This window comes from Schistocerca gregaria, chromosome X (genome assembly GCF_023897955.1).
Source record: "Schistocerca gregaria isolate iqSchGreg1 chromosome X, iqSchGreg1.2, whole genome shotgun sequence".
NCBI lineage: Eukaryota > Metazoa > Arthropoda > Insecta > Orthoptera > Acrididae > Schistocerca > Schistocerca gregaria.
This window is the reverse complement of record NC_064931.1, coordinates 473,754,880-473,782,757: the sequence shown is the minus strand read 5'-3', so window position 1 is coordinate 473,782,757 and position 27,878 is coordinate 473,754,880. Positions and strand designations below refer to the sequence as shown.

The following is a 27,878-nucleotide window of genomic DNA, read 5'->3' as shown; positions in this document are numbered from 1 at the left end:
TTGATCAATTTTAAGGATTCTTGGTCAACTTCACCATTTAAAAAACTTGGTCACTACTTTTATTCAACATATTTTTTTTCTATTTCTCAATACAAGTTAATGAACTTTCATTCATTTCACTATATGAGTATTTCTCACTGATTATCAATAGGTTTAAGAGTATGGCCCATGTCTTTGTATGTGTGTGATAGGGAAGGAGTGAGTGGAAACTTATGGTAGACATTTCTGGTGTGTTCTAATTGTATACATTAACATGTTCCTTATACTTCGTATGAATGGTGTGTCCAGTTTGTCCAATGTAAAGTTTTAAGCAAGCTATGCATAGTGTTTACAAATACAACCACTCTAACCTAATTGAAACTTTAAATCAATGGCACTTAACTTTTCAAGTGTGTCTCCTGTATCTTGTAAGAGTCATAATTAAATAATGGTACATGTTATTCAACACTCAAAGTTCTTTGTAAAATACAGGGAAAAGAAGCGATAGAAGGTGACATTATTCCCATTAAAGAGAATGAGAACATTGGAAAAGTAATTTCATGTGCATTGGATATTTTTAATAATTACTTTCTAAAATTGGGTGAAAAGAATGGTGCAAATAGCTCAGAAGAGATAACAAAACAGAAAAAGAAGCAATACTGATGACATATAGTGAATTAAAACTTCATGTCACAATCCTATTTGAAACACTGAAAACCCTCTGTGTGGACAGTCCTTGAATATACAATGCTACCAACCACCTGCCATGTCATCCTCAGCCCATAGGTGTCACTGTGTGCATATATGGAGAGCCATGTGGTTAGCATGCTGCTTTCCCAGCTGTTGTCAGGTTTCATGACTAGAGCTGTTACTCCTCAGTTGATCCAGACAGCCACTCATCCAAATGCTAGCCAATCTCAAAAGCACTTAACCTCAGTGATCTGATGTGAAGCAGCATTACTGCAGCAAGATCATTGGCAAAAGAAGGAAGATAACTCTAAAAAATAAAAGTTCAAATTGAGTGGACAATCTTTCAAATAAGACACTGAAATGTTCTCGCCCTATAGTACGTAATGCTTTTAGTCACTTATGTAATGCATCATTAACCCAGAAATATTGAAATATGTGATTCTTAGGTCTCTCTCTAAAATTGGTGACACCACAGATGTCATTACCTAACCACCCAGTGTCACTCTTCACACCATTTTCAAAATTTTTGAGGAGATACTGTACTACAGAATTGTCACCTACCTGCCCGTTTGCTCTCTAGAACAAGCTCCTAACTAAGAAACTAATTATCAATAGTACATTTATAACTTCTGTGCCACATATCAGTCAGCTGCAGGTAAATGGTTACTTTCTCTTTGTTTTGTTTATAGCATTTTACCTTTGAAGCTCATTAACAAATGTATTTATTCAACATGCACAATAATGCTTCAGAGTGACACAGTTATCACATTAATACTCCATGGGGACATATGAAATAGTTTGGTTGTCATGCAAAACCACCAATCCAAAAGTTGCAGTTTCCATATCTGGTTGGTATTTCAATGGTAATTTAAATCACTAATAGCAAAAATAGTCTGCATGTCTTTCTGTATAAGTTAATTACTATCTTGAGAGACTTTTAACACACCTGACACTAATTTCATATCACACACTGATCAACTAGAACATTATGACCACTGACCTACTATTGATATAAACCCATCCAGGCTTCAGCAGCATCACCAGTCAAGGAATGACTGCTAATCAGACACACAAATGATGCATGAAGTGTCAAAGAGTTTGTTATCCATATGTAGAATGGGGAAGGCACGCCATCTGTCTGACTGAGGGCAGACTGTGTTGGTCTGGGGGCTTGTCACTAGCATTTTGGAAACTACACAACCTTTCAGGTGTTCTAGGAGTGCTGTAGTGAGTGTCTTCAGTATGTGGTGAAACCAAGGTGATATCACGTCTAGACATCATGGGGTTGGGTGGCCACCCATCATAGCAGATGTCAGATGTTATAAGCTGGGTGCACTGGTAAAAAAGAATTAACATCAGACTTTAATGCTGAGTAGAGTACAAGTGCGTCTGAACACAAAGTGCACCGAACACTCTTAACGATACACCTCCACAGCTGACGACACATGCATGTGTCAATGTTAACACCAAAACATCAGCAACTATGACTGAAATGGGCGTAGTGGCCAAGCATTACATGATCTTATGAATCCCAATACCTTCTTCATCATGCCAATGGGAGGGTGCAAACCCGAGGTCTTGCAGGGGAACAGCTACATTATACCTGTACTGCAGGACAGAGAAAAGCAAGTGACGGCTCCATTATGCCTTGGGGAACATTCACGTGGGAATCTATGAGTCCAGTGAAACTTGTGCAGGGTACCATGATGACCAAGGAGTATCATATACTGATTGTAGATCACACACACCTCTTCATGGCGATTATGTTTCCTGACGGCAGTGGAAATTTTCAGCAAGATAATGCAGCATGTCACAAGGTCAAAAGCGTGATGGGGTGGCTCGAGGAACAGATTGTCAAGTTCCAATTGATGTGCAGACCCCCAATTCACCAGATCTAAATGTGACCGAATGCATCTGGGATGTGATTGGACGTGGCATCAGAGATCATCGCCACCCTCCCTGGAATTTCCGGAAATCAGGTGACTTGGGTGCCCAGATGTGGTGTCACCTCCATCCAGAAACCTATCAAGGCCTCATTGCTTCCATGTTATGATGTGATACTGCTGTTATACATGCCAAGGATGGACATGCTGGCTATTAGGTATGTGTTCATAAAGTTCTGGCTGATCAGTGTATTATGATGACTGTTTGGTGATGTGGGTGCATCACAGTGAGGTCTTCAGCTTCTTTGTATTATCCTCACACCAATCATTCCATGAAGTGACTATTTGCTTTTATAGGTCCATTGTATCCCTTCCTGTGCCATTTCTGATTGAGTTTTGCATCAAAGTTCTTTTGCAAAATTGTAGCACTTACAAAATTGCACAATTTAGTGAACTGTAAAATACCCCCACTTACAAGAAATATGCAGGTAATTGACAATATTTAGAAGTTGTATTTATCACCACTGACAAGGCAGTAACTATTTATTTTCCTCCACTGAGATGTATGGTTTTTATTATATACACTAGCCATATTCAACATGATTGCAGAAAGTGTGGCTTCATTTTTTTTGATTCGGTATATATAGATCTAGTATTGATCATTTACAGTTTCATTTAATGTTCAGAAATAATTTTACTTCATTTACAAATATTTAAATATAACCAAGTCATGCTGCTCTTCTCTTGTAAGATATTAGCCTACCAACTGACTGTTAACTTCCTATTTCACTATGGTATCATTGGATGGCAGTTTCATTAATGTGTCACTTTCATATTTCTTTTGGTTCAGTGCAGCCATATACCTCACATCTTTCTTCATTTAATTTATTTTGTGCTTGTTTCTTACACTTGTGTAGAAATATATTAATACAGCGTATGTGTCTGAAGAGAACATGTATTCTACAGTTATGGAGCTGAAGAGGCAACAGGAAAAATGAAAAATTTAAAAATCGGGCAAAATGAAATAAGAGCCAATGTCTATCAGTATGGCAAGAAAGCAGTAACATAAATATAAAAGTATGAATTTAATATCTAATGAATTGCAGATTTTTACTCATAAGAGTAAAATAAAAAGAAAAGCAAAATTTATTTTAACACCTAAATTTTATTAGACTCAGAAACAAAAGAATGGATTTTCCTCTCATGTTTAAGTCAGTAAAAATGACACGTTAGAGTAATTTTTATATGCAATTTGAGATTATCTGATCATCATTTATAAATGGTGTGTATTCCCAGATAAACTGGGCAACAAAATCACTTCATATTTGTAACTGTTTCCTTCCTCAAACATTTACTTGGTTATTATCATATCAGTAGTACATCTATAATCAGTGTATCTCGTAATCTGAACTAACCAACAAATTTGAGATTTCTTAGAATCTGTAGTTCTTGTTGTATTTGTAGTGATCTTGAGCACAAATACTAGTTTCATGCAACTCTCCATGCTACTCTATCCTGTGCAAGCCTCTTCATCTCTGAATAATTACTGCAACCTACATTCATCCAAACCTCCTCCTGTTTTCAAGCCTTTCTCCTTGTACAATTTTTATCCACCATATGTCTTTTCATTGCCAAATTCATGATTCCTTCATGTATCAGAATGTGTCCTATCAACAAATCCCTTCTTTTAGTTTGGTTGTTTCAATTTTTTTATTCAATTTCCTTCCTTATCCCATTATTAGTTATTCAATCAGCCTATCTAATATTCAACATTCATGTGTAGCATCACAATTCAAAACCTTTTGTTATCTTCATGTCTGTACTTATTACCATTCGTGTTTCACTTCCATAAATGGCTTCCTTAAATATGAGGAGAGTGGGAATATATTTATTGATTTGTAGGCAGTAGGCATGGAATTGTAATCCCCTCCAAAGTAATCTTCTGGTAATCACACACTTCTCCAAGCACTCAAGCTGTTGTCAGAAACACTTCATGAATGTCTCTTTTGGAATGGTCATGAGCTGGGTCATCACATTCTGCATGATGTTTTCTCTGTACTCAAAGATGTTCCTTTATGGGTAATTTTCAACTTGAGAAACAGCCAAATGTCTGGGGAGCAGGGAGCCTGAGTAACCAAAGGAATGTTGTGTCTGGCAAGGGAAGACTGAATCACATACATAGAATGGATGGGTGTGATATCACAGTGGAGAAACCAAGATTTAGCCCCCAAAAACCGTGTTGTTTGTACCACAAAGTATCATGAACCTCATTTGCAAGTTCTCATACTGTCATACAAAGGTCTTCAGTGACCAAATTATGCACCTGCTTAGTGACATTGTCATTTCTAATTGGAGAGGGTCTGCCTCAAAGAAATCTGTTGTTTGCTGATATGTGACCATCTTGGCAGTGGCTGTACCACTCATCCTGTACCCATGAGATACTTAAGACATTGTCCCTGGACTGACACTTCCTGCTTGTGGGAAAAAGTTCATGGCTGTGTATGAACATCCCCCACCCCATCTGCACCAAAGAAAGCCTCATGTAGTTCATTGATTTACAAAGGAAACAAGAAGGTTCAATATCTTTTGAACACACACTCCAGGAAATTACCATCAGCAAAGACTTATAATACTTAAATTTATGTTAAAAGTTAACAAGTTCCTGTTTTTCAGAAATGCTTTCTGTGCTATAGCCAATTGGCTTTTTTATTCTATATACTTTGTAAGTTGTCAGTCATTTTGCTAACCAAATAGCTAAATTCATCTACTGCTTTTAGTGTCTCATTTCTTAATATCATTTCTTGAGCCTTGCCTGATTCAGTTTTATTAAGTTCCATAACCCATGCTTTACTGTTTAGATTAGATTAGATTAGATTTACTTTCATTCCAATTGATCCACAGTGAGGAGGTCCTCCAGGATGTAGAACATGTCAGAAAAACAATAATACATGACAAATATTTACAACTGAAACAAATAAGCTAATGTACCTTTCACAGGCCCCAAGTGGAATGATTGTTATTTTTTTAGTGAACTCTATATCAAAGAATCATTTTACAAACACTAATGCACTGAATTTAAAATAAAAAAGTTTTTCTTTTATTTATAAGGTAATAAATATTTAATAGAACTACTATAATACTTATTTACAATGAACACATTACTGCAGAAGTTATGTTGTGTATATTTAGGCTTCTCTTAAACCAAATTTCATTTGTTGTTAAACTTTTTATTGCTGCTGGCAAGTTATTGAAAATGTGTGTTCCTGAATAATGCACACATTTTTGTACAAGAGTAAGTGACTTTAAATCATTGTGAAGATTATTCTTATTTCCAGTTTTGATTCCATGAATTGAGCTGTTGATTTGAAAAAGTGATATATTTTTAATGACAAATTTCATTAAGGAATAAATTATTGGGAAGCAGTAGTTAATACCCCTATTTCCCTAAACAGGCTTCTTCAGGATGTTCTTGAGTTCACACCACATATAACTCTTACTGCACATTTTTTTGCCTGGTAAACTTTAGCTTGGCTTTATGAATTACTCCAAAAAATAATCCCATATGACATTATGGAATGAAAGTAAGCATAGTATGCCAGCTTTTTCATTTTTATATCCCCTATGACACAATTCTCATTGCAAATAGATATTTATTAAGACATTTCAGCAGTTCTGTGGTGTGCTCCTCCCAATTGAATTTATTATCAAGCTGTAATCCCAAGAATTTAACACTGTCCACTTCTTCTATCCACTTGTCATTGTATGTTAGGCATATACTCGTGGGACACCCCTTACAAGTTCTGAACTGCATGTAGTGTGTTTTTTCAAAGTTTAGTGACAAAGAATTGGCTAGGAACCAGTGATTAATGTCCACAAATATTTTATTAGCTGATCTTTCTAAGACTACACTTGATTTGCTATTTATTGCAATGTTTGTATTATCAGCAAACAAAATTAACTTGGCTTCTGTTAATGTTAGTGATGGAACGCCATTGAGATACACAAGAAAAAGTAAGGGCCCTAAAATGGAACCTTGTTGATGTTCACCTTACAAAATCTGTTCAAGGCACTGTCCATTCCATTCAACTGCTGATTCAAGTTCTTTGCTGTTTCTGACAGAACTGCAGTGCCATTGGCAAACCTCAAACTTTGTATTTCTTCTCCCTGAACTTTAATTCTTTTTCCAAATTTTTCCTGGGTTTCGTCTACTTTATGCTCAGTGTGCAGATTGAATGATATCAGTGATAGCCTACAACCCTGGTTTCCTTTTGATTCTAATAACTGCTATCTGGTTTCTTTCCAAGTTTTAAATAACCTTTTGCTAACCATATTTTATACCTCCTGTCTTCAGAATTTCAAAGAGTGTATTGCGGTTAATATGATCGAAAGCTTGGTCTAAACCTGCAGATGCTATAAATGTAGATTTGTGCTTCCTTACCCAATCTTCTAACATAAGTCATGGAGTCTTTATTACTTCACACATTTGCTAAATTTCTCTAGAACCCAAACTGACCATCGCCAAGGTCAACTTCTACCAGTTCTTACCTTCTTTTGTAAATAATTTGTATCAGTGTTTCACAAACATGGCTCATTAAACTGATAGTGTGCTGATATTCACAACTGTCAGCATCTCCCATTTTGGAATTGTGAAATTAGTTTTATCACTTTCTTCATAAAGTCTAAGGGTATTTCCCCTGTTGTTACATTTATTTCTATATTATTTTGAAGTAATTTTCCATCATCTTCTCCTGAACATTTAAAGACTTTTTTTACAGTGCTCTCACTATGTTCTTCTCCTTCTTCCATCACACTTGTTCATATAAACTGATTATAATATGCCACTTGTGGAAAAAGAGGGGCACAGCAGAGGAAAAATGCCTCCTGCCTGATGACTGTAGGAGTAGAATGTTTTTTTACAAAGTACTGGAGGAAGAACAGTGCTGCTACCTATCAAATGAAACAGGAAAAAAGGAATGTAAGTGATTCAATCATTATATTAAAAACAAAGAAATTGTGTTTCCACAACATGAAATACTGTGTGGGAAGAAAACGGTAATAAACATTTGTCATTTTCTCTCTGCCATTATCACTGAAACATCATGTTTATTTCAGACTTTGACAGCTGTGAAAACAGAAGAAAGATTAGGGCACAATGTCCTATCAATGAATCACAGGTAGCAAATGTGTTTAATATTCATTTTCTAAATATACTAGAAAGCATACAGACAAACATTTCAAGAGCAAAATCACAGCAGTATGTTGAAAATGTAACTTTCATAAAATGCAGTCATATGAAAGTATCACCAACTCCTTCTTCTGAAATTTAGAAGATTATACATTCTCTCAAAAGTAAAAGCTCATCTGGTTTGGATGGTGTTTCGACTAGAGTACTAAATATTTGTTCTCATGTAATAAGCCCAGTCTTATCTGAAATATGTAATGCATCACTAACTCAAGGCATTTTCCCAGAGAGATTGAAATATGACATTGTTAAACTCCTCTTTGAGAAAGGTTATAAGAGAGATGCCAATAATTACTGACCTGTTTCACTGATGACACCATTATCCAAAATTTTTGAGAAGATAAAGTATTCTAGAATAATACCTCACCTTAACAACAATAGTATCCTAAGTAAATCACCGTTTGGCCTTCAGAAGGGTTGCTGTACTGAAAATGCAATTTTCACATTCACTCACCAGATTACATGAGCTCTAAATAATAAAAGAGTGCCAGTTGGTATTTTCTGCAACCTCCCTAAAGCATTTGATGGTGTGTATCACAGTACTCTCCTGGACATTTTATGGTACTGATGGCATAGTCAACCAGTAGATGTCTATATAGCCGAAAGAATGTGTAAAGTTTTACTTAATAAATCAAACAATATAGTCCAGGGACATAATTCTCACTGGGGAGAAATTGTGTGTGGCATTCCCTGGCAGAATTAGGTCTTTTTCAGATGCTGCTAGTATTGTAATCAATCCAAGCATACATACAGAAGGAGAAGGAATGGTTAACAAAGTTCTTAAATATATCATTGACTGATTTTCTGCAAATGGTCTCAGTCTCAATTTTAAAACCACATCATATTCAGTCCCACACATCTATAGGTAGGCCTACTACACCAGTGACAAGTGTAAACATGACAGCTAAATAATAAATAGGGTGCAAACTTCAAAATTCTTAGAAGTCCATATCAATGAGAATCTAAATTGGAAAAAAAACACTTTTTTGAACTGTTGAAACAACTTAGTTCAGCTATATTTGCACTTAGAATCACTGCAAATCTTGGGGAGAGTAAATCAGTAATTGGACATATTTAGCATGTTTTCATTCAATTATGTCATATGGAATAATGTTCTGGTGTAGCTCATCTTTAAGAAAGAAAAATTTTATTGCACAACAATGTAAGAATGTAAAAATGTAAGAATAATATATGGTGCTCACACACAATCATCTTGTAGACATTTGTTTAAGGATTTGGGCATTCTGACTACTGACTCACAGTACATTTATTCCCTCATGATGTCTGTTGCAAATAATCCACTACATGTCAAAAGGAGCAGTGAAGTACATAATTACAATGTCAGAAGGAAAAATGACATTTATTACTCCACATTATGGTTGTCTTTAGCAGAAAAGTGATGCACAGTGCTGCAACAAAAATTTTTTGATCACTTACCCAGTGATATAAAGTGTCTGACAGACAGTAAAGTAAAATTTGATTAAAAACTGAGAAAGTTTCTTCTTGACAACTCTTTATATTTCACCAAAGAATTTATGTTACTGTAACTTGTAAAAGGTGGTGAGTAGGAATTTCTTACCACATGTAGAAATTAATGTGTGATGTGAATGTGGAATGACATGTTCCACATCATTCCAATCTATTGTGCAAAATGGTTCATGGAACATGTAACTAACTAACTCACAAAGTCATTAGCAAAGAAGCACAAGCTTTGATTGAAGAAGGATATGGAAGAAAACTGGTCCTGTCATCTTCAGTGAATGGTGCGATGACATATTTCCCATCACCATTACTTTCCTGTACAGAGGAGTTTCAAATGTTTTGCTGTTTCTGTTGCTGGTGCACCTATTAGTCAACAGATTATTAGAGATCATAACATATTTAGAGGATGTCATTTTGACTTTTTTGTTCTTTTGGATGCTGTTTTTGGAGGACATAAATGGTTGCCTGTAGTAACTGTTGTTCGAAATCACGTAGACTTTGGAGATCTGATGGAAACCTTTGAAGACAGGACCATGATATCATGGAGCAAATTTGGGATAACAGAAACAACAGAATGAAAACCTGAATTATGTTGGTTAGATGGAGACTGAAATGTTCAGAAACTAAATGTAAATTCAGTAACAGATCTGTATTTGATGAGCTCCTGAGTCAGTTTCTTCTGGCAAGGTCATTTTGTAGTTTGGATGAGTTTCTAGATCATAATCAAAAACACCCCTGTAATGATAAGATCTATATGTGACGTAATCCAAGATAAGCTTGATCAATTATAGAAGTACTTGTGTAACATACTGTAAATATATTTTTCAGTGGTGCCCTCTTTATGTTTCACTGCCCGGTCTACATGTAGCATAATCTCATGGTTTATCTTTTAGATAGTAGATCAACAAAAATAATCAGTTATTGAAAATATAATGTAATTGCATAGATGAAAAACCTACTCACTAGCAAAATCAGGAGAAAACATGTATAAATTTTAAGTAAATGTACAAGCTTTTGGAGCCAGTGGCTCCTTCTTTTGGCATAAGAGTTAAAGAGGGTGGAAAAGTGATGAAGGATAAGAACTGGCAACATTTAGGAAATGGGAAGAGTTCAGTAGAGTCACCCAGTACCCCAGCTAAGGAGAGACTTACCAAATGGGATTAGAAGGAAAGAAGCCTATCCTTCTCATCCCATCTGAACTCTCCCCATTTCCTTAACCTCACCAGTCCTTTCCCTTTGTCCCTGTTTCTTTTCAATGCTTTGACCAGAAGAAGAAGAAGAAGAAGTCATCAGCTCCTAAAGTTTGCTCATTTACTTATCCTTTGTACATGTTCTTCTATCCATTTACACTTGTGTAGTGTGTTATTCAAATATAATTTTACTTTTGTTTCTTTTGCAACATTACTGTCAATCTAATTGTGTGTGTAAAAGGACCATGTCATCATATATAATATTTTAAAAAACTGACACACTATATCATTGTGAGCTTATCACAGATGGAGTGATGAAGGAAGAAACAAATGAAATAAATAAGGACTGTGGTCTTCCCAAATGTGAGACCATTTTATTACCAGTGCACCACTGTCCTCCATATTGTTGCAGTGGAGGACCTTAGTATGCAGCACTTATGTAGCATATTATGCTATTAATATTTATTTTAAATTTCATTTTGAACAAAGTTTTGGCTTTTTGGGCCATCCTCAGATAGCTTAAGAGTAAACATATTGTCCACATGACATCAGTGAGAGTTTACAACTGTACATAGTTTGTTTTCCCAGAGATATGTGACCATTTTATGACTATAGATGTATGAAAAACCCAAGCATACTGAAAGAAGCTATGTAAAAATAAACCTTATATCACATTATACTGAAAGATTAAAATCATAAGAATGTGAAGTCAAAACAGTACACAAGTGAATACTGGCACAGACTACAGTGTTAAATGTGGATGAAGCAATGGGTGAATATTATGAAAAGACAAAGAAATGAGTGAATAATGGAACTGTATTTGAGCGTTGTGGATTAAGTCAGGATTCTGTGATTAGGGTTTGTTGGAAGCCAGAATTTTGAGAAAGCTTAATTTTTTGCCTTTATATGCTCCATAGAAAACATCACATTTAATATCATAAGAATGATATTTACTCAGAGCATCTTCAGCAAGTGTGGAATCTTCCTTTTTCAGTCTTCAGCTCCTTTCATGTTTAGTTATTCTGGTAATTACAGCCCCACTTGTTGGACCAACATGTAATTTGCCATGCAAATTGAAGGAATTCCTATTATACTCCACTCAAAAGATGGATCCTCGTCTTTACTGTTTAACAGAATTTGAGCAACAGTGTTCTTAGTATAGAAAACTGGTGTATGCAGGTTGTTCATTTTAACTGAAGACATTGAAACATCTTGAAAACAAGATATCAAATGAAAAGAAGTAATAATTCCAATTAGTTTGTTTCAGAGGGGGCAACCAATGATAACACACTTCACCCACCACCCCACGCTGTGCGTGGGTGGTGGGGGCAAAATTGAAATCTTCAATGCAAACACCTGCTTTTTATTGCAGATTATGATTCTACAGCTAAATCTACATACGTTTTGTCTGAAGCATTTTCTTCGTTTAGCCACACATAGCACTCTCATTGGAGGAATAGAAATGGCTACACAACCATAATTTACAACATGTTACTCAATGGCCCTCAAATATCCAATGCCACGTGGGACCCCACTTCCATGCTTCAAGTGTAGGACAGGCCAGTATTTCATAGCTTCTAATTGGAAACCCATTCACAACATCATATTCCTCCAACATATTGAACAGGGCACTACTAAATGTGCCAATGGCCATGTAGCGAACTAAGATGTATAGTAACAGTCAGTACACTGTAATTGGAACTCATGTATCATGCAGACATAGAGCAGATAGTGGTTCTAAACATTATAATATTTGTACTGTGTTTATTGCCTGAACACCTACCTACCATTTGGAGAACAAATGTGCAAGTGGATTATGAATGTTGCAACGACAAAATAAAAAATTGAAATGATCATAATTTACAGAGAAAGTAGAAGAAATGTTGAGGCTGCCAAATGTTTTGCATAGAAAACTCACTCTCATTCATTCTTTTACATGGCTGTGAATTCTTTTATGTCCAATGGTAGCAGGCAGATGTGTTGAAGGAAATAAAAGAAACATGTTGCTGGAGAGGCTAAGGAAACAGCAGCAGTAACGGCAGCACACCACAACCCATGGATAAACACCCAGTAATTACACTGCAATTCCCATATGTCTCATAGATAGTATTTTCACAATACTCCTTCATCATATTATCAGCCATATCATGTGTCACTGTATCAAGAATGTCTTGATGCTGATTTCCGTTACTGGGTAGTGCTTTGTGAAAGGGCACATCAACAATTGCAAATGATCACCACATTCTTTGCCAAAGTACTTTTTTCCATTGAGTCTACATTCACAAACCACAGTAGCATTAACTGGCATAGCATACATTACTGGAGTACGTAATTACAGCAAGTTATCCATCAGTGTCCTCGGTTGGTGAACATATGGGTTCGTTTCATGGGAAACAAACTCATTGGTCCACATTTTATCAACAGCACATTGAATGGCAACAAATATTGAACATTTTTGGAATAGGAACTACCAGTACTACTGCAGGATGTGGCTCTGGACATTAAACAACATATATGGTTTCAGCATGATAGTTGTTCTACATATTAAGGAATTGAAGCACGGGAGGCATTACACTGTATTTACACTGGTCAGTGGATAGGCAGAGGTGGCCCTGGATTTCTTTCTGTGAGGATAATTAAAGATAAGGTGTCTCAGCAAGTGCCAACAGGCCATGAAGACATGGACGGCAAATCAGAAATGTCTGTGCTTTCATTCCCGCAGATATGATTCTGTCCTGTGTATGGTCATTTAAAAAGTGGCTCAGTAAGTGTATTGAAGTTGGAAGTACTACGTCTGAACACTCACTCTAATAGTAAAAGTAGAGTAGCATTCACCTCGAGCCATGGTCCCAGTGGTGTGTCATGTAGCCCCTGTTTCAAATGTTGGGGGAATACAATGGAGTTTACTAATTAGAAGTTATGAAATACTGGCCTGACCTATCCTTGCAGCACGTAGATGAGGTCCCATGTGCCATGGTATAGTCAAGGACCATTGAATAACATTATAAATTATGGCGGTGTACCCATTTCTATACTTCTGATTACAGCACCATCTGCGGCAAATGAAGAAAATGATTCAGACAAAATGTATTTAGATTTTGCCATATAATCATAATCTGCAATAAAAAAGGGGGGTTCCTGTTGAAGATTTCAAAGTTGCCCGACCCCTCACACAAACTCATGCACGATGTGGGTTGGGGTTTTTAGTGTGGTATCACTGGATGGGAACTCCATGACAAACAAACTGGAATTATAATTTTTTTTATCTGATGTGTAGTTTTCAGTTAAAATGAACACCCTGTTTATCCTGGATTTTAGTATGCTGACAAGTACCTTTGAAGACCTACCTAAACATAGCATGGGGACCCATTTGTTGTCAGTGTGGTTTATTGTTTTCTGAGGAGGATACAAAAATGCTGTTATCCTCTGTCTCTTCATTCTACGTATCTTATCAATTAGTGTAGGATTATTACTGTATAAAACTTATTTAATTATTTTCAATTCATTTTGAAATCTGTTTTGGTTTGTAGTATAAATAGCAGGCAGTGTACCATGGAATGGTAGGTTGCAGATTTATGTGTCACAGGATGCCAGGAATTGGCAGGCATTATTGTTTCTGTAGTATGTCTTTAATAAATTTTTTATTTTCTAATGCTAGTGGTAATGTCTAAGAAGTAGATTGATCCATCTCTCACCTTCACTGTAAATTTGATTTTACTGTGGTATTAATTTAAATATTGGAAAAATTTGTTTAATTGTCTGGTGGTACCTGTCTACAAGCATACTATGTTGCCCACACACATGGCCTGGGACTGAAATAGAACTTATGAGCTCTTCACGAGAAAACATTTTTTTCAAAATTGTCTATAAACATTTCAGGAAAGAGAAGGCTCAGAGGGGATCCCACTGATAACTGATGTGACTGAATGCACAGTCTGTTGAAACTGGAAGTAGCTTTACTTTAAGCATGTCCCAGTTGCAGATCTTGTACTGTCTGTGTCCAGGTGTCCCTGTCCTCAATTTGACAATTATTCCTAGAGAAAACATATTTGAAGCTTATCATTTGAGCAAATGTACTACATAGCTTTTCACTTAGTTTACATCAATATAATTTACATGAGTAACTTAGAAGTAGATATCCTCGGTGTAACAAAGCAGCTAAAATCATATAATAAAGGAAAGTTTTCTGATCCAGATTGTATACTAATTACATTATTTTCAGATTATGCTGGTATAATAAGTCTATAGTTAGCTGTCATATACAACTACTCACTTGAAAGATGCATACCTATCGACTGGAAAGTCGCACAAGTCACACCAATAATGAAGATGTGAAATAATAGTAATCCATTGAATTACAGACTAATATTACTGACATTGATTTGCATCAGGAGTTTGGGACATACACTATTTTCAAAAATTATGAATTACCTCAATAAATGAAATAAATAAATGGCATTCTTGTGGAACAGAACTAGCTCTTTATTTTTATGAAGTAATGGGTCCTGTTGACATGGGATCTAAGACTGGTTCCATATTTCTAGAAGGCTGTTGATACTATTCCTCAGAAGTTGCTTTTAATAAAATTGTGTGGCTATGGAGTATTGAATTAGATGTGTGACTAGAGTCATGATTTAACATCAGAAAGCTCACAGTTCATAGCAACTGATAGAAAGTCACTGAGTAAAATGGAAGTGATACCTGGCATTCGCCAAGGAAGTGTTCTAGGTCTTCTACAGTTTCTAATTTGTATAAATGATTTAGGATTTGATTTGAGCAGCCATCATGGATTTTTTTGCAGATGATGCTGTCACTTACCATCTGATAACACCCTCGGAACAAAAAAAAAAAAAAAAAAAAAAAAAAAAAACAACTAAAAAGGTTTAGACAAAATATCTGTTTGGTGTGAAATGTGGATATTGACCCTAAATAATCAAAAGTGTGAGGTCGTCCATATGAGTACTAAAAGGAATCCATTACATTTTGATTACACAGTAAATCACACAGATCCAAAGAATGTCAATTCAACTTAATTCCTAGGAATAACAGTTGTAAACAACATAAATTGAATGATCACATGTTGAGGGGAAGGTGAACCAAATTTCTTCACTTCATCTGCTTATTTGTCCCCAAATTTGATGTCAAGTTTATTGGTAATCCCATTTACGCTACTCCTCACTACTATCACTTTCTCTTTTTTCTGTTAGTTAATACTGTGTGCTTATTATACTGTTCATTCCATTCTATTCTAACTCACTTTCACTGAGGATAGTAGTAATTTCATTAGCAAATCTTATCATTGACATGCTTTCACCCAAAACTTTAATCCCACCCTGGAACCCTTATCTTATTTCTATAAGTGCTTCTTAGTTGTATATATTGATCAACAGAGGTGAAAAATGCATTTCAACACTTTTTTGTTGATCCTCCATTCTTATTTTTCTCTCTTTGTTCTTGTGCATATTGTGTATTATCTGACAATCCCTATTTATTACATGCATTTTTATGAGAATTCAGAACATCTTGCATGATTTTACACTGTGGAATGCTTTTCTTGGGTTGACAAATTCTTTGAATCTGTTTTGATTTTTCTAAAGTCTTGCTTCTGTTACCAAATATAATGTTAGACTGCTTCTCTGATGACTTTACCTTTCCTAAGGCCACAGTGATTGCCATCTAACAGATCATCAATTTCTTTTCCAATCATCTTTATATTACTCTCTTTAGAGACTGGGATAACAAGACATTAAGCTGATTGAAATATAGGTCTGATGGCGTGTCTACAGAGTCCTAGAGTCTACTAACCATCTTCAATAGTCATTTGGTTGTCACTTCCCCAAATGATATTAGAAAGTCTGAAAGAATGGTATGTATGCCTTCTACATTATTTGAACTCAGGCCTTCTAAATCTCTATTAATCACTGACTTTAATGGTGGATCCCTTATGTCTCCCATATCCACCCCCATTTCATCTTTTACCACATCATCAGACATTTTCTCCCCTTCATTGTTGTCTTCAGTGTACTCTTTCCACAAACCCATTCTCTCCTTTGGGTTTAATTGTAGAATTCATCTTGCACTTTTAATATTGATATCTTTGTTTTTAATTTCACCAAAGGTTGGTTTAATTTTTCTGTGTTAATTTTGCTAAAGGTTGTTTTGCTTTTTATGCATGCTGAATCAATCCCTCTGATCAACATTATTATTATTATTATTATTATTATTATTATTATTATCATCATCATTGCAGATGATTTGTCTTCACTGTCCTGCACTTCATATTTATGCAATTTCCTAAGTGACTTTTGTTGCTCAATTCCTTTTCTTCCCAAACATTTTTTTACTTCCTTCTTTAATGAATCAACTGAAAATACTTCTGTTGTTACTCAATATTTCTTCACAACTATCTACCTTCTCTCTGTTTATATCTGTTTGTCGGGCTTATGTGATCCATCTTCTTAGAGTTGTCCATTCCTCTTCGAGTGAAGTGCCTATTGTAGTATATGTTTTTATCTCAAAGAAATTCAGATGTAGCTCATCATTCATCAGTACTTCAGTATACCACTTCATTCCACATTGATTCTTGCAGACTATTCTGTTAAACTCTTTCTCTTTTACACTCTTCATCAATTCTCTTAAACTCTTTATCATTGCTAAGTTGTGAATTGAGTCTATACTGTCTCATTTGTATGCCTTACAATCCAGTATCTGATTCTGGAATCTCTATGCGACTAAGATGTAATCCAACTGGAATCTTCCCATAGCTCCAGGTCTTTTCCAAGTGAAGAGTCCATGGGAAAAAGGAGATAAGTCAGTTCTTATTAATTTTTCAGGAAAGAAGATTTCAACACCAATCCTTCTGTACTAAATGCAATTTGTAACAAATCCTCTTGAAATTAATCTTTAGTGTAGCCTTACTTATAGTCGTTAGATACCTCTACAAGGTTTTTGTGTAAAGGTACTGTAACATCCAAAAGAAAATATTGTATTGAATAACTTGAATTTTTGTAGGGAAAAAGGGGGTAAGTCATTATCAAAGAGGGAATAACAGTAAATCTCGCTAATTCTTTAACTGCGCCAAACCTAGTACGATTAGAACTAACAATGTAACAAATGAATGTGCAGAAATTAATTAGTTATGAAACAACCATAAATGTCATAAGACAGAAAATTGTAGACTAGAATTAATTCTTTACAAACAGAACAAAACTTTGTAGGCCCAAGCAATTTCTTTGTAAACTATGTTCATTCATTGTTTACTCATTTCCTCTCTGGGTCTTCTTCTTATCACTTGCACTTATTGGTATTGGAAAAATAGTGTCATCTTGATGACACAATTTCTCGTTACACTTTTGTCATTTTTCAAGTTTTGGCAGTTGGAAAAAAAAATGCCTAGCCTCTTCTCCACAAAATATCTTTAACTGCTGTAGGTCTGCTTACTTTCATAAGTAATAGGTTGTGCACCTACAACAAAAACACATTATTGTAGGTTTTGTATGAAGTAAATGTAGTGGTAGTTGTTTACAAAATTTAAAATAAAAACTGTTTTAAGTAAGTAATACAAAAAAATATTATAATTCAAATAAGGATGAAACCGAAAAGACTCTCCCTTATATGCATAATCAGGTAAAAAGATCTCTTCTTGAGGCTGAGGTTGTTCTGTTGGAACCATAAGTGGCTCGTTGATAACATGGCAGTCCCAATGGCCATGGAATGTACTTCTGTATTCCAAGAATCGGGGATGCTCTTTTGCAGCCACTAATTCTCTTATTGGTCTAGAAGGAAATGGGCATTTCTTGAAATATAATGATCACTTTTGAAATACGAGTAGCCACAGATTAGAAAAGTCATTTTCACATGCTCAAGTCTCTTGACATGGTGAATGATGTAATGCAGCAGGTGGAAAGTAGTCCAATTCCTGTTCTGCCCCCCACAGATACCTCTAACAGAGGGATCAAGAATTGTCATCACAAAATAAAACAAAAAGGAAGAGACCTTGTTAGATCCTTTGGAGGCTACTGGTTCATCATACATGACGAAATATGATTCATCGGTTGGCAATATATGAATATTAAACATGCACAAAGTTAACTGTCTCTTGTAGTACATGTTGTTAGTTGTGATGTTAGGAATAGGTAAGTTCTTCTGTAAATCCATAGTAATAGTTTCACATTCTTTCGATGCCCTGCTGTTTGCTTTAGAACTTCTTTTACGAATATAAAACATATCAGATATTAATAAATGAAGTTTTTTAATGTTGACAGTTAATTGATTTTTTTTTTTTCTGCACTCACCCTTTCTGAGATATTTTCCAGGTATGATTTCAAAGCATGTTCAACAAATTGGATCTATAAAGTTAATAATTACAAATTACTGAAATACCGTATATTTATAACTTATTTCTACAATTAAAGATGCAATTACTTCTACTTCTCATACATTTCATTATTCTTATAATAGCCTTTTGTTTCCTAAAAACTGTTATGGCCTGGTGTACATTTCCCCAGAAAATGATACCATACTTCAGTATTGAATGTACACGAGCAAAGTATACAGCCCTAACTGTTTCTACACTAGTATTGTTGCAGATAATTCTTACTACATAGCTCATTTTTGCTAGTTTTGAATTTAGGGATGTGATGTGAGTCCTCCATTTAAGATTCTCCTGGATATGAATCCCAAGAAATTTAGTTTCATTGACAGCACTAATGTTTTGGTTATCTATACATATTACAGGTTGTGCCAGATTTCTGTTTTGATCAGTGCAGAAATTCATGAGTATGGTTTTTGGGGATTAACTATTAGCCTGTTTCTGGTAAACCATTCAGACACTCTTTTTGTAATATTTTTTGCAAATGGAGTAAGATTTTCTTCTTTTTTCCCTTCAATCAATAGACTGGTGACATCTGCAAACAGTACTGGTGCAGAATTCCTAACGTATGATGGGAAATAATTAGTGTAGGCCAAAAAAGAAAGGGACCTGAAATCGAGTCCTATGGAACACCTTGGCTTAGTCCACATGGCTCTGAAAGGTTTACTTGGCGTTCATTTCCTTCTGTGTACTTAATTTCAGTTACCTGAGAGTGATATTCCAAATATGATTCAATCCAATGATGTGGCACACCTCTTACACCATACCATTCAACCTTCCTCAGGAGTATAAAATGATCAATCACATCAAAAGCTTTTGTTAGGTCCAAGAATAAACCTCAGATATTTCTGTGCTTGTCCACTGCATTTAAGACATGGTTTATCAAACTGAAAGTGGCTGTTTCAATTGATCGCTGTGGTCTGAAGCCATGTTGACATCCAGAAATAATATTATTCTTGTCGAAGAATGTAATTAGTTTTGAAAGGAACACTTTTTCAATAATTTTCGAAAACCCCTCTTTATCTCCAGGAAAAGTAATGTGTACACCTGAAGATCAGTTATTGGGTCATTCTTATTGAGATCTTATGTCTATTGATCATGCCAAAAATTTAAGGTTGTTTCATGACAAAAACTGTTTTATTTATTGGTACACAATTTAAATGTAAATTATGCTTTTTGTGAGATTTGATAATTATATTTTTGCAATTTTTTTATGTAGCCATGGATGCCTTAAATCATTTGTACATTACCATATTATTTCCTTGATTCTACATGGAAATTTATGTGAGTCTATAACTCCCATCTTATTTTCATTTCTTGATCTTCTTTCTTCCTTCCTTTGTTTTAGTTCCAGAGGCTGCTCCCAGAGATGTTCGATGTACAGCACTGTCTTCAGAATCACTCCAAGTCAGCTGGCAACCTCCGCCAGAATCATTGGTACATGGTGTAATCCAAGGGTACAGACTTATTTATGAACCAGTGTCACCCTCTCAACAGCAAGGTAATTTTATGTGATATAATGATTATAAACTTGTGAACTGTGATCACTGATGTGTTCTACCAAAGGATATCTTTCTTTTACAGACATAGATGAAACAAGGACTAAAATGACACCAACACTTACTACAGTTTTGCATGGTCTTTTCAAATTCACAAACTACAGTGTTCAGATACTAGCCTTTACTCGTGTTGGTGATGGTGTAAAATCACCAAAAGTATTCTGTATGACAAAGGAAGATGGTAAGCTTTGTAACATATGTGACTAGCTTTGATATAACTTTTCCTAATGTTTACTAATTGATCCATTTTTAAAAATGGGTTTGGTTATTTGCAGTCCCTATCTATAGGTCACACTCCTTCTATTAAAATGGTTTTAGTTCCAGGTGCTCCAGCTGGAATTAAAGCACTACTACAAGCACCAGATACAGCAGTGGTTACTTGGTTACCTCCAACTCACCCAAATGGTATTATAGTGAAGTATGTCATTTACATACGTATTGTAGATAATGGGCATCAAGTAGATGCTCGCTCAGCCCTTCATCTGTCAATGTCAGATTTACGGTTTACTCTTCCTGGAGTTAAAAGACGATTGAGATATGAGTTCTGGGTTACTGCTTTTACCAAAATTGGAGAAGGTCAGAGTACACCAGTGGCATCAGTGACACCAGAGTCAAAAGGTAATCTATGTGCAATTTCAGTAAACTTCATCAAAGCTGCATAAGTCTGTTACAATTTTTTATGTTCTCACTTGAAATAAAATGTATGAAATAATTATATCCCTGCATATATAAGATTTGAGCACCTGTTTTGTTACAAATAATGTTTAAACCTCATTCTTTACGAATAGACATAGTGAAGGCGATAGCATGCATGTTTTTTAATGAGGAAGACCACTCAGCGACGTGGATCAGATCAAGATATCCATTAACACATTACCACTATTTGAAATGCCTATGAAAAAACTACTGCTTATTTGGTTGCATTAGTCAAATGCTATTAATTTTTCTATATACTTAACCAGTTATGTGAGCATGGCAGTAGCAGGATAACAGTTATTATGTACTGTACAAATGGAAGTTTATTTTAATGAAAATGCTACTAATGATGATTTTCAAAGCCACATTACACCACAGCTTATAATATTGCTGTGCGGTGTAAATCATCTGCCTTGGTAAAATGGTTAAAACCTTTAGCCGGTGACATACAGATTGCCACACAGGCATCTCACAATGGCAATGGAGTCAAGTAGGACACTCGATCCCCCCTCCCCTCCCTTTTTCTCTGGAATCTGGAGTACAGAAGATTTTTTTGTATACTGAGTGGATAGCCATCAACTCCTTGGGATGTGACAAGTATCCTGTGTGACCAATAGAATTCAGTTCCTGCAGCATTTCACATCTTGAAACTGATGTTTGTATCAAACATGGCAGTGTTAGCATTTTGCCTCTCCCCTGGATAAATCTCTGTTGATACCTGTGAGTTAACAGTTTGGTTCTTATCTGCTGCAGTTGTTTAACATTTGTAATTTTGGGATGGTTCAGGGACTTATTTAACTGTGGAATATAGGATTTTACTACAAAATTATATGTATGTACAAATAAAAGCAATATCTGATAAGGCAGCAGTTCAGTTCTGTGTGAATTTTTGTGTATACTTAATAAACATGCTTTCAGTTTGAAGTGTTGATTGTTGCTGACAAATCTATCATAGCTGGTACTGGTTGTGGATCCTATGTGATGTAGCTTGTTGCAAGTGCTAGCTGTCTCAGACATCAACATCACTGTGGCACCAATAAGGTTATGCAAAAACCACTGTTTCCAGGGACAGCAACATGAAAACAAACAGCAAATTCCTCTTACACTCCAAATCATCTAGGTGCCAATGGATTTGATTTAATTAGCACAGGAAGACACTGTTGTCCTCACTAAAACTGATTTTATTGTGCATTTTCACCCCCTGTGATTCTAGTACAACTAACTGGCACTCATAAAGAGTTGAAGGAGATGCTTTAATAATTCCTTATTCAACATGATTTTTTGAGAACTTAATGATCCAAATGTACTGTGTCTTTTGCCCACCAGTGTTTCACATTGGAAGACCACATAGTCTGCACTTAGATGTCCTTCCTGTATACCCATTATATAGGTGTTTCTTAAAGTTTTCATGGTCAGTCATATGTCTTACCATCACTTTATTCTGTCTCCTATTCAAGTAGAGGATTACAGAACTTCTCTCGAAACATGCCTTCAGCATCATTAACTTGCCACGGTTTTGTTTTCAGGTAATAGTCCAATATTCTGTGTGCTACCTTCTGATCGAGCTACATAATTTTGATTTTCATATTGCGTTAATGATGGCTAGAATAGATCCCAGACCACTATATGGAGTCATAGCACCTGTCCCGGCCAGCCTATTAGCTTGCCCATTGCTATGAATTTCTGAGTGATCAGGGACCCACAGCAGGTTTACCCTCTTGCATTTCACTAGCCTCACAACAGCTTCATGGCATTGTGCATCAATCTTTGATCTTGTTGGAGGGGCTGATAGAGATATCAGAGCCACTTGGCTTTCTGAATAACTGTGGATGCCATGATTCTTGTAGCACCTAAACAAGTACTCCTCTGTGCACACTCTGATAGCAGATATTTCCATCTGGAATATGGGGGCTAGCTTCTCTAGAGAGATTACTCTCTCTAGTATAGTCTCTCCATATATATCCTGAATGGTTTTGGGGTTCATTATTCCACTGCTCCCTCCTTCCAGCAGTTACACTGAAAGGTTTATTGAAGAAGCTAGAAGTTATTGTATGCTCAGCCAGTATTTTCCTGACCATTCCCATATTTACCGCACTCACTATACTGGTGTGTGAGATACTGGGTATCCTAAAGGTATTTAGTTATTTTCAGTTTTTAAACTGAATACCCCTACCTCCATAATGGCAACAAAAGGTATAATGGCAACATGTCCAGAATGATCTCCACCCTAACAGTGGTTGTGCTGCTTATTTTGCCTGTTATGGCTAAGCAGGCTGGTCTCTGCACCTTGCCAGTCTCCTGAGCAGCCACCTTCTGTTCTACTTCATTCCATCCTGTTGTAGCCCCATAAATTATCATTGCTCTTACTACAGTGTAGTGTATTCACTATACCCCAGTTTTTACTACATGCCCTTCTACTATTCATGAGAGTGTCTTTTGCCTTATAATGTATATTCTTTATGTGAGAGTTCCATGATACTTTCACATCCAGGGCTACCCCATTCAGATTCAGATTACCATGTAAGAGCTGACTTTAACTATTTAAACGAAGATTCTACTTTCTTGGGGTTGGTATGTTGAATTAAGTAACATAAATGATGTTATAATCTCAGTTTATAGAATCCAAAGGAAAGACACAACAGAGCATTTCCTATGTAAATGTTGTTTTTATGAGAAAACCTCAGTAAAAAGAAACAGAAAAAATATATATATAACTGCTGCCAATTTCAAGATCAGTGTGAAAATCGTGAAGCATTAAAATTCATTAAATTAAAAAAAAATTACAGTTTCAAATTAAATTTTTTTGGAATCAGTGAGAGAAAATGCACAGTCACATACATGTACTGACAAAATTTTAATGAATTATTAATGAATTGTGTTTTTAAAGATGTACAGAAATTTTGTTTGAAATTATGGGTTTCTGATCATTCAGCATTATTCATTGAGCTGCCAGATCACAATCATGACAGGCTGAATGAGATAGAATGGCGCTTTTAGCAAAATACAAGGTGTACAACTTTGCTTCGGCCGTTTGGCGATAGGTGGTGACAACGGTAAGTAGTGTTGGAAAGAAACAGATCGCAGACCTCAGGCAGTTAGCTTGGACCTCAGTCAACATAACCTCATTCAGACATTAGTCGATTTGTGTCTTCATCATAAAGTTGTTCTTGATTGAAAATGTCACTTTATGAGCCTAATTCTCGTCATTTGCGGGAGGTGTTAATGTTTTGTTTCAGTATGAAGAAAACAGCTCCTGAGTCTCATTGAATGCTCTCAGGTATGAATGATAAGGACTGTATTAGTGAAAGAACATGTTGTGAGTGGTTTCAACACCTCAAGAATGGTGATTTTAGCGTCATAGACTGGCATTATGGTGGAAGAGAGAATGTTTTCAAAGCTGTAGAATTGGAGACATTGCTGAGTGAAGACTCACTTCAAACTCATCAAGAATTGGCACAATTAGTGGTAGTGACCCAGCAAGCCATTTCAAAACAACTCAACATTATGGGCACGATTCAGAAAGAACGAACTTGGAGCTGAAACCAAGAGACATTGCACGGCGTTTGTGTGTCTGTGAACAGTTGCTTCAGAAGCAAAAACGGAAGGGATTTCTGCATCACATTGGGACTGGGGACGAAAAATGGGTTCATTATGATAACCCTAAATACAAAAAATTATGGGGATACCCCAGCCATGCTTCCACGTCGACAGCCAAACCAAATATTCATGGCTCCAAGATCATGCTCTGCATTTGGTGGAACCAGCTCGGTGTAATGTACTATGAGATGTTAAAACCAAGTGAAACAATAGCAGGTGCTCATTATCGAATGCAATTAATACATTTGAGCAGAGCATTAAAAGACAAAAAGCCTCATTACAATGAGAGGCATGATAAAGAGATTTTGCAGCAGGAAAATGCTTGAACCCATGTTGCAAAAGAGGTCAAAATGTACTTGGAAACATTAAAATGGGAAGTCCTACCACACCCGCACTTTTGTCCAGACATTGCGCCCTCTATCACCTGTTTAGATCAATGACGCATGGCCTGGTTGACCAACACTTGCAATCTCATGAAGAAGTCATAAATTGTATCGATTCATGAATCGCTTCAAAAGATGAACAATTTTTTCAGTGAGGGATTTGTACACTGCCCAAAAGATGGCAGGAAGTAGGGGCCAGCTATGGAAAATACTTTGAATGATACATGTGTAACCAATTTTTTTCAGTAAAGCTTCAAGTGTTGGGGAAAAAATGGCGGAAGCAAAGTTGTACACCTTATAGTTCAAGGAGTGCAAATTTTGAAGCATTCTTGTGTAATTTTGTAAATGTTTTCAGTGAAACATTTCCACCTAAAACTTCTTCTAATAAAATGACAGAAAAATTGAAATCGACCTCTGAAGGTATAGAAATCGCTAGTGCTAAGAAGAGAGAGCTACATAGTGAACCAAGATATAATAAAACTACTGAATTGTTGAATGTGCTAGATGTTATAAAATTACATTTAAGAAAGTCAGTAAGGTAGCATAGCAAATGGCAAGAAGTAGTTTATTTTTAAGACATGAGAATAAATCAAATGCAGTGTGGTCAGTTGTGAAATCTGAATTAGGTATTGGGGCCCCTAGTCATGGAATTTGTGCAAACAAGCTTGATGATTTAGTTATTTTAAATACAGCTCAGATCTAAGTGTGCTTGAATGAATTCTTCATTAATGTAGCAAAGTGAGACGTCAGTGTTGCATATTATGACAACAAAGTATGTCCCTTCAGAGTAGATCAAATGTCCGAATGCATCACAAATTTTAAACAGTGTCAGCACTGGAAGTAGAAAATATTATATTAACACTGAAAAACGAAACATTCTGCAGTCTTTGATTGGATACACACAAAAGTTCTTAAATTTGTGTATAAAATAATAGGACTCCCATTATCTATGATAATAATCTAATCTTTTGAACCAAGATGTTTTCCAGAGGTGCTGAAATATGCAGAAGTGGAACTGCTGTTCAGAAAAGGATCAAGAAAGAGTATGGGAAATTATCATCCCAATTCTTTCTTCCAATTCCATCAAGTATTTCAAAGAGCTCTTGCTAACCATATTCAAAATTTTACTGAAAAGTATGAGATTATTTTGAAAAATCAGTTTGGCCTCATGTGTCAAAAAATCTCTTTAGATGCAATTAACAAGTTTGTTGACAAGATTAGGACATCATTAGACAACAAAAATAAAGTTTCAGGGCTCTTTTGTGACTTCACAAAAGCCTCTGGCACACTAAATTAAGCACTTCTTACACATAAACTTGACAGCTATGGAACTGGGGCTACTGTTCTACATTGGCTTACATCATACTTGTGCAATGGGAAACATAGAATGACTGTCTCTACAAATGTAACAAATTATTCTTTCGGAATTGAAGACAGTAATACAAGGTGTCCCTCAAGGTTCTATTCTAGGATCTATTTTGTTTCTATTCTCTCTCTCTCTCTCTCTCTCTCTCTCTCTCTCTCTCTCTCTCTCTCTGTGTGTGTGTGTGTGTGTGTGTGTGTGTGTGTGTGTGTGTGTGTGTGTGTGTGTTTGTGTATGTGTATGTGTGTATGAAATCTTATGGGACATAATTTATATTCTGCATTAATGACCTATTAATACAATATATCATTTTGAAACATGATTTCACCTCAATGTATTAACCATGAACACCCCAAAAACCCATGTGATCCAGGTGTTAACAAATGGTGAACAACCCAGGAAACTAAAATAAACCATAAAAATCAAAATCTAGAAAAAGTGGATTATGTGAAAGTCTTAGGATTAAACGTTGACAAAAATTTAAAGTGGAACAAATATGTGGAATTTCAAGTAAACAAACTATTTGGCTTTACATTTGCAAAGCATCGCTGAAGCAGAGTATCATGTAGCTTTCTTTCAGTGATGCATTTATTAGCTAAAGCCTCTGATATGAACACAAGGAAAATTGTATATCATAGCTACTTCCAGTCAATTACAAGGTTGCTATTCTTTTTGGAGAAATTCAAGCAACTTAATGTGCAAATTAAAATTGTGGAAATGAATTATTGGAAACATGTGCTCTGCATCCAAGGAAATCATGCCACCTACCATTTAAAAATCTGAAATTGTTAAGCACCCACTCCAGCTATCCATGGTATTATCATTGTTTATGTAGCAGTTAGAATTAAGCAAGGAGGACTGCTTTGATTACAATTATAAGCAAATAAATATAGAAAATTTTAAACTCCCTGCTTATCATTTAAACTTAAAGATTTCCGAGTATATGGGAATGAAAATTTACAACAAACAAAATGCCTAGAACATTCTGAGTATGAACCTAGATTCGCTGAAAGAAAGCTACATGATACTCTGCTTCAGTGATGCTACTACTCAACTGAAGACTTCATAAATGATTAACTGAATATTTGAGAGGATGCAGTTTGTCAATTGTCTTGTTATCTGAATATGTAAAAGGTACCGTTTCGCAAAAAAGTTACATCAGTATTTAAATATTACTCCATATTATTAATTACAAATTTACACCAGTGAAATTGTATTAACCCCATTTTAATGTGTCTCCTGTACTCTAACCAAATGATTAACATCTGTATGCTATGAGACAAAGGCAGTGTGGTCCATTGTAAAATCAGAATTAGACATTAGAATTAGTAGTAATGAAATATCTAGGATTAAAGTAGATGATAGCATTATTGTAAACCCAGCTCAAATGCCAGAGTGTTTAAATGAATTGTTCACAAATGTGACAAAATCAGATGTTGGTGT

At 35.6% G+C, this 27,878-nt stretch overlaps 1 protein-coding gene across 1 annotated transcript in view; it reads left to right on the top strand.

The window, feature by feature from the left end:
* Positions 1-27,878, top strand: part of LOC126298148 (Down syndrome cell adhesion molecule-like protein Dscam2) — a 560,143-nt gene that overhangs the window by 420,179 nt on the left and 112,086 nt on the right. Inside the window, exons 18-20 of the mRNA XM_049989461.1 lie at positions 20,186-20,338; positions 20,422-20,577; positions 20,715-21,014. Of these exons, the coding sequence (XP_049845418.1) occupies positions 20,186-20,338; positions 20,422-20,577; positions 20,715-21,014 (609 nt within the window). The remainder of the gene's footprint in view (positions 1-20,185; positions 20,339-20,421; positions 20,578-20,714; positions 21,015-27,878) is intronic.